This window comes from Cynoglossus semilaevis, chromosome 10 (assembly GCF_000523025.1).
Source record: "Cynoglossus semilaevis isolate Cse_v1.0 chromosome 10, Cse_v1.0, whole genome shotgun sequence".
Lineage (NCBI taxonomy): Eukaryota > Metazoa > Chordata > Actinopteri > Pleuronectiformes > Cynoglossidae > Cynoglossus > Cynoglossus semilaevis.
Window position 1 is genome coordinate 17855284 of NC_024316.1, and position 16733 is coordinate 17872016.

At 40.8% G+C, this 16733-nt stretch overlaps 1 protein-coding gene across 11 annotated transcripts in view; it reads right to left on the reverse strand.

The window, feature by feature from the left end:
* Nucleotides 1–16733, reverse strand: part of rap1gapa (RAP1 GTPase activating protein a) — a 50445-nt gene that overhangs the window by 21868 nt on the left and 11844 nt on the right. For 6 of the 11 annotated variants that reach the window (XM_017036204.2, XM_017036199.2, XM_017036200.2 and 3 more), the window contains exon 3: nucleotides 6562–6597. The exons of 2 other annotated variants lie outside the window; for them this stretch is intronic. In XM_017036204.2, coding sequence (XP_016891693.1) covers nucleotides 6562–6597 — 36 coding nt within the window. Of the gene's footprint in view, nucleotides 1–6561; nucleotides 6598–7733; nucleotides 8315–15833; nucleotides 16059–16733 lie in introns of those variants that run through there. 3 more of the 11 variants (XM_017036203.2, XM_017036207.2, XM_017036206.2) reach the window with 3 other exon arrangements.

Genomic DNA, 16733 nt, shown 5'->3' on the forward strand with positions numbered 1-16733 from the left:
AAATGACACTCACTGTGAGCTCAGCCACACAAATACATAACACACACCGCAATATACTATCAGCCAAACCAAAGACCTTTATCTTTCGATGGAGGACAATATTGATATAAAAAATCCCTTTAAGACGCCCCACTCCCAGGGATTCCCATCTCATCAGGATGGTGGCGCCCTTTACCCTCCCCCCTTAACAACACATCGCCTGATAGTTGTTGAGGAATCACACCTCTACCCCCAACACCTCCTCTCCCACCCCCCGATCTCCCCTCAACTGCAGGAGGAGAGGAATCTGATTCTTTGACAACGACCGTCCGTGATGTCACAGGACGCTGAGATTATACACCTATATGGTGGGAGGAGGGGGGAGGGAGGGTGCTGATGTTATTTATGCATGCACCCATCCGGTGTCCCCCACAGGTCGAGATTCAATTAGCGGTGGGCGACCTCCAGGGAGTCATGGGTGGAGGAGGTGAGACATCAGCGCTGCATTCCTGAGGTTTTATAACAATAATTAAAATAATTAACAGCAATAATGGAGCGCTCCACGTTACTGTGTTTACTTTAATATACTTTACACAATTAGAAGAACTGTGAAAGATTTTTGAAAGGAAGTAAAAGTGAGTGGCATCTGAGAAAAACTGCAGTATTTTACTGTATTGTATTTTATTACCTTGAATATTGTTGAGGGTTTTTTTCTATTTTGAGGACTAATATATTCGTCTGTAACGTATTATATTTAGCCGTTCAGCCAATTGACCTTCAGTTAAAGGCGACAGTGCCATTTTGCTTGTTTTTGGGGTTTTTTGCTGTTAGCAAGCAAGCTGAAAATGTAGTGTGCAACAACTGAGTTTGTAAATCTTTGCAGCTACAGCCCTGTTCAACATACTATCAACATATGATCGCTAAAACCTGCGCTCAGTCACTCTTAATATCAACATATGATTGCTAAAACCTGCGCTCAGTCACTCTTAAACAAAGTAGCTGCACTTCATCAGGGCTGCACCCTCTTTGCAAGGCAAAGCAGGAGCGCCAACAGCTTCCTTAACCTTGAGAAGGTTCACAGCCCATCATGGGTTCACTGCAGCAAACCTCAGTCCTGCTGTGGCTTAAGAGTGAAAAAAATAATGGAATTCACAGAGTGTTGGAGAGAACTCTTCAATTTCAGGAAAAAAAAAAATCAAACACACACACGAGAACATTCCAGGGATTAAATCAAATAACTGGTGACCTTTTAGATGTAAGGCAAGCATCCTACCCTCTGGCCCCAAGCTCAATAAATGTGATTTAACTGCCCTGACCTTTGTCTTTTGCCCCCTGGTCTCACAGTGAGACACTGGTCGATGACCAGTGGTACTTCTATTTTGTCCCACAGTTCAAAAACATTCAGGGTTAGATTAACCGTTCACTCTTAAAAGACTACAGGTGTGAATGTGAGTGTGAACGGCTGCCTGTCTCTGTGTGTGGAGCCCCTTTGACGGACTGTTGAATTGTCCAGATGTCCAGACCCCTGCGACCCCAACAAGCACCAAGAGGGAGAAGAAAAATGAATGAATGACCTTTGACCTACAACACCTGAGGAGTCGGTTTAGTCGTTTGGTTGAAAAACATTTTTGGTCTGGATATTCACTGTTGCCCCCGAGTGTTTTCAGCTAAATATTTTACCTGCTTGTCACCATCCACAGTCTTATCTCCTCACTACACACTGACCTCGATTCATTTGTCACACACACTCCCATCACCCCCCCTCCACACACACACACACGCACACACACACCATTTGTTTATGCAGAGTGTTCACTGTTCATAATGTGTCAGAGAATTATCTACTGCAGCCAGACAACTACACCGCGAGCGCACGCTGCCCCGGGATCTCTGGGTATTTATAACAGCGGTGACACTGAAGTGCACGGACGTCAGCGTCTCCTCCCGAGTTTTCACAAATTTGTCACCAGGTGGCAACACCTGCTGTCGAGCCCCCGCCGCCGGCTGGAGATAAAGAGAAGACACGGGCAGTGAATTATCACATAAATAGATTCTTGTTCAGGGTCGTCCTGCCTCCGCCTCTCAGAGTGACCTGACACGCTCCAACAAATGGGAGTCTCACCGGCATCTTTCCAGGCAATAACCCCAGATATATGAGGCCTGCCCAATATGGCGTCACGCTGACGAAAGGTCAGCTACTTGAAGAAAGGAACTTTTTTTTTTCATTCATTTTCATTCATCCAGCCTGTACTGTACAGCCGGGGTCCCCAACCCCTGGTCCAGGGACTGGTGCTGATCCGTAGGTTATTTGGTACCAGGACGTAGTACTTTTTTCATTTAAAGATAAAGTGTCAACGTTTCAAAACAACAGGTCAAAGTTCAATTCATTTGGTTTCTGATACTAACAGGAGAACTTTAATAAATTAATCACGATTGCATGGTATTATCCGACCGCGGTCTCTGATACTAACAGAAGAACGTTAATAAATTAATCACCAGTCCGACCGACCCGTCCTTGGTGGTACAGTATGCGAGAGGAAACTGCAGTACTGTAGAAAACTCGTACACACACGGGAAATTCAAGATGAAATACCAGTAGTTCAAGGCAGGACTTAAACCTTTGACGTTCCTGCCGTAAGGCAAGAGAGCCGGCAGCAAATCCACCATGCAGCCCGGCTATTAAAGGTATCAGGACTGAACAGGTCAAAGAGCTGATAAGTCCGTGAGGCACTTTGTTTCCAAGGGAACTGTCCCTCTGAAAGTCTGTTTGTGCTGTAAACAGATTTTTAAAAAAAACACAAACTACTGCTTTTTTCTTGCAGCTATTTTTTTTTCTGTGCAAATGTCAAAAAGAAAAAATACACACTAGTGTTATAAATAATAAAAAATACTGTTTCTGAAGCGTGAGGAGAATCGTTGATTGTTTTTCCGATCGCTGCCTTCGGTTCGTGACAGACGCCCATATTCAGTATGCATTAAAAGATCAGGTACAGCAGGTGTTTCTGAATAAAGCATGACTTCCTGCCTGTGTGCCTGTGTGCCTCCCACAGTACCCCGTCCCCTTCTCCTCAGACACATGGTCCCTGGGGAAATCACAGTAACGCATACCTGCCGTTTAAGAGGACAAGGAGGACACTGGACCGTTTGGTGTCTCTCTGTATTTGATGTTTGTTGCTGCAAGATCACAAAGTGACAAATCAATTTAAACTGTGTGGGAAACAAACCTTGTTTCTACTGATAAAGGTAGAACTACGAGAGGATTTGGATCAGCGGAGAATTTGATTCCAACGGAAACATCGCCTACAGCATCGTCTGCATGACCAATAAATATATATTTATATATACTATATATAAATATATACACATATATAATTGTGTATGTACATATGTATATATGTATGTGTATATATATAAACACATATTCAGTATATATGTGTGTATTTATATACTATATATTTATGTATATTGTATATATATAGTATATATATTGACAATATCTGTGTCACAGTATTAAACTCTTATACTTCAATGATTAAACCTTCGTCTTTTACACTAGAGACCTTCAACAGGCGGGTCCAGGTACTGCAGGGGTTCATGACGTGTTTGCACAAATGTAAATGTCTACGTCAGAGTCTTTGTTCTGGAAATGTCACAGACGTCTGGTTTGATGTACAAACATTCATCTGACTGTGTTCACTGATAGATGGGGGGTGTGTGGGGCGGGGGGTTAAATACAGGACTAAACAGAGAAGTAGAGGCTGCAGTGGGTTTGTCTCTTGGCTGCTATATTTAGTTGGACGACAGGAGCCTCGTACAGAGACGGTCTGTTCTGATCGGCCGTGACAGTTTGCTCTCACATTACGTCTCCCCTCCCAAATGACTCAGCTGAACTCATACAGATGAGTTTGCAAAAACAGCCCCCCGCCCACCACGCGCCCCTCCTACCCCATACGACAGGTTGAAATAATAATGTTGCATTTAAAATAGATTTCAAAATAAGTTTGTGACTTTAGGTGAGCGATGTTTGGTGTTAAAGTTATATTTTTTTTAAACAATAAAAAGAACTTGTCATTATGGCGGAGCCTGATTCCATGTGAGCTGGACGATAAGGACTGAGTGGGATGAAAGGTCAAGTTGTTTTTTTTTTTATAGGAGAGACAGGAAGTTACACAACGGACAAGCTGCTGCAATAATCCAACATTAATCCGGAGACAGTGGGCTGGATCGTCACACACCACAGATCAGTATCAGTATCATCCACACCATCACTACTTTCCTCATTTCCTCTGATGAAGCTTAGCAACACAGGGATTACATCCAATTACAGGTCACCGCCAGAGAGAGAGAGAGAGAGAGAGAGAGAGAGAGAGAGAGAGAGAGAGTTATGTTGTTATTATGTTATTATGTTTCCGAAAGGGAACTCCCAATGGATTAGTAAAGTTCTTATCTATCTATCTATAGGGTGTATTATAGTTTTGCATGCATCAAAGTGGCTGTTTCCTGTTTTTTAATTTAATTTAATTTATTCTTTTTTTTCTCTCTTTCTTTTTACTAAAGGTAATTTTTTTGGGAGAACATTTTAATAAAGTTATCTCTATCTTTAACGGTGAGAAAAAAAACCTATATTTAAATAAAAAATTATTTTAAGGTGAGAATACAAGTATAAAATGTATTTATTTATTACTGGTTTCATACTGTGTGCTGTTGGCAGACTATAGACTCTAAATTCTGTTTTTGTTGATCTAAATATAGTAAAACCGTAAATTACTTAAAAAAATAAATATCTGAAGCCTCTTTCAGTGTTGTAATAAATCTGTGAGGAACAAGTGTGACTCTGCAGGACAAACACATCAGCTCCTCAGACACGTCCCTCCACTGTTCACTGTATTTGTTCTTCCTTGTAACCGAGACACAAACTCATCCCTTCTGTGCTGCTGTAAATCCTTCTACATTCTGCTGGCGGGTTTTTTTTTCATGTCCAACAGGATTAGCTTTTTTTTTTCTGGTGCAGTTTGAGGCAGTAGTATTTGTAGCAGCAGTGTAGCAGCCAAACTGCAGTGACTGCTGAGGAACACAGATCTGTTCAGGAATCCTCCGGTGTCAGTGGAAAAAGGTGTAACGACACCGCAGTAAAGTAATGACTGCGGATGTCCGATATTAATGTTTTGCCGAAATCCGATATGCCAATATTGTCCAAACACTTAATTTCAGATTCCAATATCAACCTATACCAATACAGGCCTGGTAATATTTATTTATTTATCTGTACAAACAACTGTATGATTATGAGATTAATTAAATGAGCTGCAATGCTGCCATCTAGTGACTTTAACATACAGCTGTTTATCCCCAAAACTGTTTTTAGGGGACATGTCATTTGACTGAAACCCAGGCATTGTGTTATTGGATTTTCATTAATTGAGAAAAAAACGATAAAGATTCTTACAGATAGTCATTTGATAAAAACCCAGTCATTGTGTTATTGGGTTTTCATTAACGGAGGAAAAAACAATAACGATTCTTACAGATATTACATAATATGCTAACATTGGGCCGATTATCGCACATCCCTAGAAACAGATCAGTGTATCTGCAGTCGCAGCTCCCTGTCTGACTCCACACACTCACACACACACGTACAGCAGTACTTCAGTACTGCCAGTACTGCAGAGACGGCAGGATGGACAGGTACAGTACGTGTCTCCACGGTGCAGCTCAGCCTTTTACTGGATCATTCATCTTGTTTACATTCTGCTGTGCGGACTGACACTTTTCCAACCCACAAGGACAGTGTGAGTCTGTGACGATAAACATCAATCCAGACAGTGAGAGGCGTCAGCTCTGTCTATCAATCAGCTGGATTTCAACTGAACTATAAAAACAAATATATCCAAAAACTTGCAGTAAACTGTGGTACGAGCCGAGGTATTTATTTATTTATTTTTAAACGCCATCTCCAGATTCGCCTGTGTCTTTCTTTTAAAAAAAGAAACCAATTAAAGCTATAATTACTGCAGTAATTTAACAGGCAGTAAAACAAAGACGGGTCATTTCAAGACTTTGTGAGGAAATTGTTAGTCAACCTAAAAAAAAAAAAAATTCTGGGAGCAAAACTTCAGGCCTGTTGTCATGTTTCATTCATATTACCGTGAAAAGAGTGTGCAAATATGAAGAGTGACTGTTGGGCCTAAAGGCAGTGATTTCATTCATAAATAGAATGGAAAATAGAATTGATCTTTATCGTCAGAGTACAAATCTGTCCTGTTCTTGGTATAAATATAAAAGTAGTTAAAAAAAACAGTGTGACAAAAAAAAAGGAATAAAATTGGATCAAGCCCATATACCAGATACTATTTATATGCACAATACTACATACTTTGCTCAACATTACTGCAGTGATTCAGGACAACAAAGAACACAGTCACCACTTCTGTTACAACCGTTAATGAAGGTTCAATAGTTCAATAAATATGTAGCTATGTATTTATTATTATTATTATTGTATATTATTATATAAATATATTGTTCTATATATAACTTTCACATTGAAGTGTTTAGTAACAACTAAAACATCCAACTCACCATATACTTCTGGCCTTGGAGAATGTCTTGTCCACCCTGAGGGGGGGGGGGAGAAGTTGCAATTAAAAACAATGTTCGTTGATGGTAATGTTTTTTAAAAAACATACTATGTAAAATATTATTAAATATAATTTTGATACACAAAGATAAGCACGAGTGACATTAACTCACTGGTAGCCAGAACTCTGTGCTTCTAGTTTTCATGTTCTCAGCTCTCTCTGTCTCTGACTACGTTAAATGTGGACGGTACACAGGGAGAGTGTGGAACATTCCAGCAAACAACGACACGCTGGTCATTCACTGTGATGGTTTGACCTGAAGTTACTTCCGCCATCTGGCGATGTCGTATTTTTGAGGATAAAAGGGAAGATTACGAGCCGAGTGTTTCCGGGTTTGAATCTGCTCTAAGAGGCTCCTCGCTACTAACTGTCACGAATAAACTTTTATTAACGTCGACGGGAACAAAGACGACAGCAACCAGATGATGCGGCATTTAGGGATGCATTATCCCGTATCTACCAGGAGGTGGCACTGTGTGCGCGGGAGAAAATGCTGTCTCATGTCTGACAGGTGAAGTAAAGAAGAGTAAACCTCTGCTTCACCGAGCGTGAAAGTAATTCATCACAAAATACCATTTTGTCTTCGATTTTAAGGAAACAACCTTGGATACAAAGGTCTTGGAAGTGCTAATGCGCAGCTAACTAATTAAAATGTAATAAGCAAACCCTGAAATAACGAATAGAGTTTAATAACACTCTGTATACGGTTGGGATTCTAACATGAAATATAGAGATATATTTTTCTTCTTTTCTTTTTCTAATTCTCCTTTTTCTTCCTACTTTTTTATTTCCCTTTCTTCCTCGTCATCTTTCTCCCCCTCTTCTTCGTCTTCACACAGGCTCATGACTCATTTGATAGTGGATTTTGGCAACAGATAAATTCTTAATACGTTTAGTGGCATTTAATTGATAACTCTCTGAAAATCCCCAACGCCCTCTCAATAACAAACGCCTCTCGACAAACTTAAAAAAGCTTGTCAAAATAAAAGTCTTTGGCGAGCTTTTTTGTAATAGAACACAAATCCATGGAAGACATAGGAAGCTTCGACTTCCAAAATAAAAGAAAGTTGTGGAAGGTTTTCTTTCTATATTGTATTTTCAGAAAAAACTTACATAAACTCTCACCAGTACATACAGTACATGTCTTGTCAGTCGAAAACGCAGGACTCGTTTCTTTAACATTGGAATCATCGTCATTGTCTGTCGTTACCATAAAGATATTGACGCTGTCGTTAAGAGTCGTAATGAAATAGAAACGAATGAACTGTGAAAACAGACCATAGGGGGAGCTGTTCTGCAGAATCATGAATCAACAGTTTGTTTTTTTACAGTGGGCAGTTTCTTGACACATAGATTGATTTTGTGGTGATGTATCTAACACCCCAGCTCCCGGGGTAGATTTCACTAACCCTGACAGATGTGTGAACACACACCAGACGGCTATTTTAAGTAGAATGCATGGTGGGTGATACTTGGAAGTGGGCCACATATTTGTGGGCCGTGAGCTGGATTCTTGCAAAGCTGAGTGTGAGGAGGTGAAAACTGTCTCCACGTCTACTCGATTTCCCTTCCTTGACCTCACCCAGTTTATCTCACCCACTGTCTGTGAATTCCCATAAAATGAAATCAACCAGGGTGTGTCGATGTGATTAAATAAAAGCCCTTAAATTTAATTCTGAATACAACACATGATATTTTGGCCTCAGGCAAAACACTGCACGCAGAGAGAACTTTCTTTGTTGGGACAATAATTAAGAGATACCTTTGTCAAAGATTTTTTTTAAAAAAAACACACCGTTCTGCTGTTATCTATGGATGTTGTTTTTATGATTTAAAAAAATATTAACCTGGTGCTACCTCAATTTACTGTTTCTCAAATGATGGATTGGGACACCAAAGTGGGTCATGATAATGAAGAAATCACCAAACTGGTCAGTTTCAAGCGTTGACAGCAGCCACTGGACTTGGATTAGGTGTGAACTGAAGTCAATTTTTAACCCCATCATTTGGTTTGGTCCACTTTCACACTGCCTTTTTTGAAAGCGGCCCAAACCACCTGGACCAAACATGCTTTTACAAGCTGCTTGTTTGCGGTTTGACCCTTGTTTTGCTGCTTGTTTTTGTCCAAACCACAGGTTTCAAACCAGCCCAAACGAAGCCGGTTGTCCGGGGAAACAAACTCTAGTTCATTTAAATTGGACCAAAAAGCTCTGGTGCACTCATGTTGGCAAAAAACAACATTCCAGTTCTTCAGGTAAAGGAACTGGGACTGGAAGCAAAGACAACAGTAAAATATGAGAAGAAGAAAAACATTTTTTTGTTCTTCTCTGACTACAAAAACTGTTGCAGCAGACAAAAGTAGGCCATAAAAGGTTTGCTCCTAAAAATGCATATGAGCTCTCGAAAAGCAATTTGTGTTTCAGCTTTTCTTATTATCATGTTCAATTACCTGGTGCATCCAACACGGCGTGTGGAGGCCTTACAACTCAGTGGGTGGTTCTTGGTGTAAAATTCTGGCAAATTATTTTTCCATTCTTCATCTCTATTCTCAACTAAGTGTTGGAAACAGACCGGCTGCCATGGAAACAATCAACAGCAAGTGATAATAGTGTGCTACGCTTGGGTTGTTTGAACCTCAGGCCATCGCCACGTCTGCAGCCAGAACAACTAGTTTATTCAGTTCAATGTGGATTTATGTGTAAAAAAAAATTTCCCCAATCAAAAAAAAATCATCTGTGGTTCCCATATGGAGTTAGCATCACGGCTGACGGCAACTAGGTCAACAGACCAGGGCGAGGAGAGAAGCACCGGTACAGTTGGAGAACCGATCCGAAGTTATTCTATATGTGAAATATGAGACAGGATCTAAATGTACGATAACACCACCGGAGACACGCCCGCAACCCAATCATACTGGGACTGTGTCTGAGCGCTCACGCAGGGCAGCCGCCCCACACAGCATTTCACTGTGTTCACCTTTTAAAGGCTGAGCTGTGTGTTTTATTTAAAGACACTAAATAGAGTAAACACACCGTAAAATGCCCAAAGGACATTAATAATCATCAGGAGGAAAGGAGACATAAGGACACCACTGTTAGCACCAGTGTCCAAAGAGGAGCTGTTTGTGTTCACGAACACTGGGAAATGAATGTTAGCCCAGAGTGTAAAGATGGTGTAAAGAAGTGTTACCTAAGGCTTCATCTGTGGTTCACTCAGTTTATGCTGTTTTGACCATCTGCTACGTTACGGGCCACATTTCGACCGGGTGAAAAAACTTCAGTTTTACTAATTGACTTCATTCATTAATCTGTCAATGTTTGAAAACAACAGGTCATTCAGACTCCGATACTAACAGAATAAGATCTAAAAGAGGTTTTATTTTGAAAATGTACCGATATATTCAACATTGGCGTGGTATTACCGATCCGCAATAATGCTGATACAGGCGGACCGGTCCTTACTGGTACAAAAATACTGCCCAGTATGGCTCAATACAAGTTTTTCATGTCTGATACCATGTTACACAAGTCGAACATTTTAGCTTAAGTATTGTTGCACAAGTCGAACATTTTAGCTTAAGTATCGGCTATAGTTGTTTTATTCCATGTTTGACCCTGAAATTTTGACCAATATCGGACCAACACTTGTCGTGATCGTCGGATCAAGCCATCCCTTATATCCAGCACCATTGAACGTCTTCAGACAATGTAAATAAAGCACAAGTTTTCATAAGAATTTCATCGATAACTTCTGAAGTCTCTGATGGTTGAACCGACTATTCACTGTGGAACATCTATGTCAACAGGTGACGATGCTAACATTACAGACCAGTCAGAAAGCAGACATCGCTACCTTTATCTCGGTGCACACTGAGAGTGGACACTGTAGTTCACAGTGATGTGATACACAGTCTGTACGAAAAGTTGTGCGCGGGGGATTTCTTTGAAGAATTGACTCTAAAGACTTTGGCAATAACACCCTTTGTAACTATATTTTCTGGGGCAGTACATCATCCGAGTACGGAGATAATTTACCACTTCAACAAAAGGCTAGCAGCTGAACCACCGGAGCTTATAATGTGTTCACATTCAACGTGTGAATTAAATCCTACCAGATTACTGATTACGAAAAAAAAAAACCACATCTCCACCTACAGGAGACAGTGTTTGAATGAAAAGATCCGGAACAAGGAAAAACATGGCTTTGAGTAATGAACAGTCTCTCCATGAATACGGTTCAGGCTAACAATAAATAAACCCTGCCGAGAAATAATGAACGTGACCTGATTAAAGGACAGACAGTATCTTGTGTCTGGAGTCGACCCGGTGTCAGCTGAATGAGCCCATTGTCAGGGAAATGAGCATGAAGTGGCTGACTGTTCTCATTCAGCTTCTGTACAGTAACAGTATAAACAGACACACACACACACACACACACACACACAGATAAACACACACAGTGGGGAACTGAGGCTAACTGTTGATATTAACTTTAATGACTATTATAGAGACATTTTTATAAATGTGCCCAGTCGTGTTTTCCTCTTTGGGTTGGTAACAACATGAGTCCGACAGTGTGATATAAGGACAACATCGCAGTGACAACATGAATGTCCACACCCTCAGTGAAACTGTCACCACGAGTCCACCAAGTTTGTGTAAAAAAACAAAGGTGTAAATCAAGATAAAGAGGTTTTTGGGGGAAAAGGAATGACAAAGAATGGATCTAGGTGTTGTATTTCTATATGCCCTGTGTATTGTATAGGACTGCGTCATACAGCTTAATATTGTTTTACAGAATTTACTGAGGAGAAAACAACATTTGATACAACTGCAACCGTATACAGTATATACTGTAATTTCAACTTATTAGACAAAATAACAAGCGGAAAAAATATATATTAAATTGCACTTTCTGAATTCCTGACACAAAGCTAACAGTAAAGTTGCTATGAGCTCTGACACCAAAGCTGATGTTAGCTACACTGGTCCTGTTACATATATCGGAGCCAACAGTCCCGAACATAGTCTTGTCGCAGAAACTAGAACTAATGTTAGCGACAACAGTCCTAGTAGGGACACCAGAGCTAGCAGTAGCGAACATAGTCTCGTTGCAGAAATCAGAACTAATGTTAGCGACAACAGTTCTGGTACAGCCATCAGAGCTAACAGTAGCGAACATAGTCTTGTCGCACAAACCAGGACTAATGTTAGCAACAACAGTCCTGGTAGAGACCAGCAGTGTAGCCAGGACATTTTCAATGATTAATAAATGAAAATGTAACATGTTTTTTTTTGTATATATGTATATTTCTTTGTTTCTGTTGCTTATACTAAGTATATTTCTTTTGTTAATTTTGAACTTCTTGCTGAAGCGTTGGTAACACCGACCATTTCCACCCTGGGGATCAATATTTCTGATCTTATTGTGTCAAATGTTGCTATTAATTGTGATTTATTAATTATAAACTCTTTAATTAATTAGTTACGTTTCTATTCATTTCCTTTTAATTATCTCCACACGAAGTTAATGAGCGCAGACCTCGGACATTAGTTAATTAACTGCAGCTGATCCAGTCCAGGGCCATTCTTCTTGGAGGATGGCTTTTGTGAACGTGGATGTGTAAGTGGGCAGTGAAGGGCCCTCTGGTTTCCCCACATCTCCTGTTTGTTTTGCCCCTGCCCTTGGAAAGCCACTTGAACGACCTCCTGTTCTCAAGCCGCCCTGCCGCGCCGTGTAATCATCTTTTGTAATGCAAACCTTTGCCTTTGTCAAGCCCAAAGACACGTGTTGTCCGACCGTGGAACAGCATTCAGCACAAGACCTCCCTCTGACAGAGATTACATAAAAACCACCCATCAGGCACAGAGGCCTCTTTATTATATAGGCAGATAATTACTTATATTCTCATCAATGAAAAGCTACAAACGAGTCGCGTTGTTAGCAGTCGTAAATTGTTAGCATTGCAAAAAAAGCCTGTATTTCTTCCAGTTATTTACAATAAATAAATCTTTTTATTTTAGTCCAAATGAAAAGATCATGATGATTTTGGTTTTGTCCACAGTTGGACATCAGCTGACCAGGGAATCAAACCGCAGCGTGGGTTTTTCCACTCTGCTGTTTCTGAACAGGAGTGACACGGATTCTCGGTCTTTAGAACACTGCTGCATTCACATGCACTGCCATTGTTCATGCTGCCTGAAGGCATTGTCACTGAGCTTACTGGGAAAAAAACATTCCCCACACATGTCATAACCTTCTGTTTATTTCACCATTTAACCGTTTGTCAGGTGACAGCCGCGGAGAGCAGAGGAAACACTGGCTCTGAACTTAAAATAACAGAAGAAAAAACCTGAAGAATACAAAATAAAAACCTATGATCCCTGGGTTTCGAGTCCTGACAAAGTCTAATATAATTAATTTGTCAATTTATTTGATTACATTTTTTTTATGTATTTCCATGTATGGTCAATACTTCCACTGTCCATCCACCAATCATGGCTGAGTATATATGTTGTCATCAACCAACACTGCAGTAAAGAGTTTTCTTTTCACTGAATCACCTGCAGGTTTAAACTCCCAGCATGTGTTTGTAGAGGCTTCAACTCACCGTGGAGATGAACGGTAACGACAAAAACTTAACGTTTTTCCAGATTAACGACGTATTCATTTGGATCAGTCAAAAATAAAAACCAGGTGAGAAACACTGACATCTACCTGCTGTTAATGGTCTTTCTGTTCCGGCAAAATAAAACAAGAAAATGTCTTTGTCTTATTCAAGAATGTTGACTTACACTCAATTAATCATGATTATTTGATATTAGTTTTGATAACAGTTAATCGTGACTAATTGTTATTAATCCACAGCTACCCTTGATTATACTCATTAAAATTGTAATATATATATATGTGTGTGTGTGTGTGTACATATATACATGGGTCACTGACAGAGACAAACAACCATTCACACTCTCATTCACACCTGTGGTTGTTTACAGTGAACAGTAAATCTAATCCTTCATGTGGAAATACCACTAGTTACCACCGGGGGTCCAGGAGAGCACTAACCTGCTTTCCCACCATGTGGCCCATTGGAAAGTAACTGACAAACCACAACACAACACAGAGATAACTGATGGATCATCTTGGGTATCACTGACCACCGACTACTGACTGCCCTGACCCTGACCCCTGACCCCTGACCATGACCCCTGACCCTGACCAACTGCAAACTGCACAACTGTTCATTTGCCTAATGAACTGTGCTAATAAAAATACACATTTGAATATAAGTTGGGAATAAACAGACGACAGCTCTGTTCAGAATGACCTGTCACAGGAAGTTCTTTGGAAACAAGATACCAGTTGCACTCCACACTTGTGAAGGAATGACAGTCGACTCTGCTGTGACAGTCCGCCCTTCACTCAGAGAAAGTGATCAACCTACAGCAAAGAAGATAAACATCCTTTCTATCCACCGTCGTCAGAGTCAAAACTCTGACATCACCGTGTGATCTATAAACAGGTTTGTTTGTTTGTTTTTTCCAGAAGTGCCGCCTCATTTAGCGTTTAAATTTAGCTTTGCTTCTCATCGTAATGCCGTCGGTGACAATCAGAGCAACTGGTAGCCTTTTAAACATAAAGCTAGTGTCTGGGCTCAGAGCCATCTGCACAATTGCGAGGGGAGTGAACCAGGACGAGGTGGACTCAGTGAAGACGGAAATCAAACCGACACCAGCTGCTTTTAGAGGTGATTTAGAGGACTTCAAATGGAGCACTCACTGAACACCTGCAGCAAATATTTATATATTTATATATTTATATATTTATATATGTGTGTGTATGCCAAATCAATGCATTAACATACTTGCTTTTTTAAAGTTGTTTTTTATCGTTATAAAACTGGACCTGCATGCACTGCAAAAACCATGGGTCACAGCGGACACACAGACCAGCACTGACTCGGGGCTGGGGTCATCAAGCAGGTCAACCAATGAGAGCATTCTGGGTGGGGCTACGACAACTGCAGCTCTCACATGGACCCATAAAGACATTCAAAGACGCGGCGGGGGACGGGACAATGACGCTGATGAACTTTAAACTTTTCCTCCAGGCAGCAGAGTAAATGGAACCAATGTTATTTGTTACCACTGCAAAGTCAAACCTCTTATCACCTGAGTACTACTTGAGTCAGAAGTACTATTTCACCTCAGTACACACTGTTGATGCCAGTGGATCGCCTTTTAAAGAACCTTGGGTTTAAAGTGTTGGCAAAGCAAACGTTGTTGCACTTTTACATTTGTTATTCATATATTTCCTATATATATGAAAAATATATGAATGAAAAATATATATGTATATATAAAAATAAAATATTATTGTTTTCATACATATATGTGTATATATATAACAGCATTTCATTATTTTTGCAAACAAATACAAAATAAATATAAACATATATAGTATATACTGCACACACATGAAGTGTTGCACTGTATACACATACATATATGAATCATATACATCATACATACAGACATATACATCATACATACAGACATATATATAGACATACATACATTCTTCACAAACAAACATATACAAAACATATATAATATAGGTACATATATACATATATATGTAAATATATTATATATGTGTATATATATTTACACACATATATACTTATATAAACAAGTAACATATATAGTGCATATATATAAATATATATATATCACTCTCCCATTTACTACTATGTACTATATAGATACAAGCCCATGTAAAACATATATTTACTGTATTTTCTAACGTACACTGTGAATATGAATGGACCCATATCTGTTTTACAGTCACTGATAGTGGAAGTCAAACTTTCCTCTGTGATCACAGTGTGATTTATTTGTCAGTGTTAAAAAAAATAATCACTGCTATTGACACAACACCAAACAACGGCCGCAGCATCAAAGGCTGAGCTCGGAGATTAAAGGCAACAAAACGTCGGCGAAGGCAGAGCTGTTGTGATGAATACGACAGCAGACATGCAGGCAGAGAATCTGCACGGTCATCAAAGCGCGAGACAGAGACGGAGCCACGAGACACACACACACACACACACAGTGACACAGTAATGAATGAGTGGAGAGCTGCTGCTGCTGCTGCTGCTGCTGCTGCTGCTGCTGCTGCTCCACAGATTTTGGGGAAAGGTCTCCTTACCCTCCGTAGGCTCCAAAAGTGAAACTCCTCTTCCTCTGCGGCATACCGGCGAGTGGAGAGCAGTGAGTGAGTCAACTCAGTGCTGAGTGGAGCCAGCACTTGTGTCACTTACGCTGACTGAGCATGTGTGTGTGAATGTGTGTGAATGTGTGTGAATGTGTGTGCTTGTATGGGTTTCACTCCCCCTGCCCTGCCTCTTCCTGAGTCACACGCCTCCTTCACAAACAGAGGGGGTGGGGGGGGGGGGGGGGGGGGGGGAGGATGAGGGAGGTGGCAGGAGTGAAGGAGACAGACAGGGAGGCTGGACGGAGGTCCTGCTGACCAGGCCGTGGAGCGTGGTCTGAGACCTGATCACGACCAAGTTCAAAGGCGTGGCGTTTTGGTTTTTTTGTGTGTGTGTTTTTTTTTTATTTAAAAACACGATCATATCTTTCACAGTCAAACACGTCACAGCGCGCGTCTCTACGACACAAGAGACGTCAAGACAATAAGCCAAGAATTTTCTCGTCACTGTGAGACTTTAGTAAAAAACCAGTCCGGCAACACGAGTTGTCGCCGTGTTACTGAGAGACAGCTGGTCAAACGAGCTGCAGTCAACACTTCACAAATGCCCCCAGGCAGGGCAGGGAGCCTCGCACCACAGATTGGAACACACAACCTCGGAACAGATTTCTAATCTTCCATTCAATCCTCCATCTTTATTTTTTCCCGGAGCCCCCGGCTCTTGGATGCTCCCAAAAACAGCGTTAATGCAGCATTAAATTTTTAGCTGCATTGATCAGACAGAGTGGACGTCTGGCCGCGGAGCAGCCGCTGAGTGAAGCCCTGGCTGCAGCGACAACGCTGCATTAAAGCCCTGCTGTGGATCTGAGTGGACCACTGACACGACAGACACTCCCA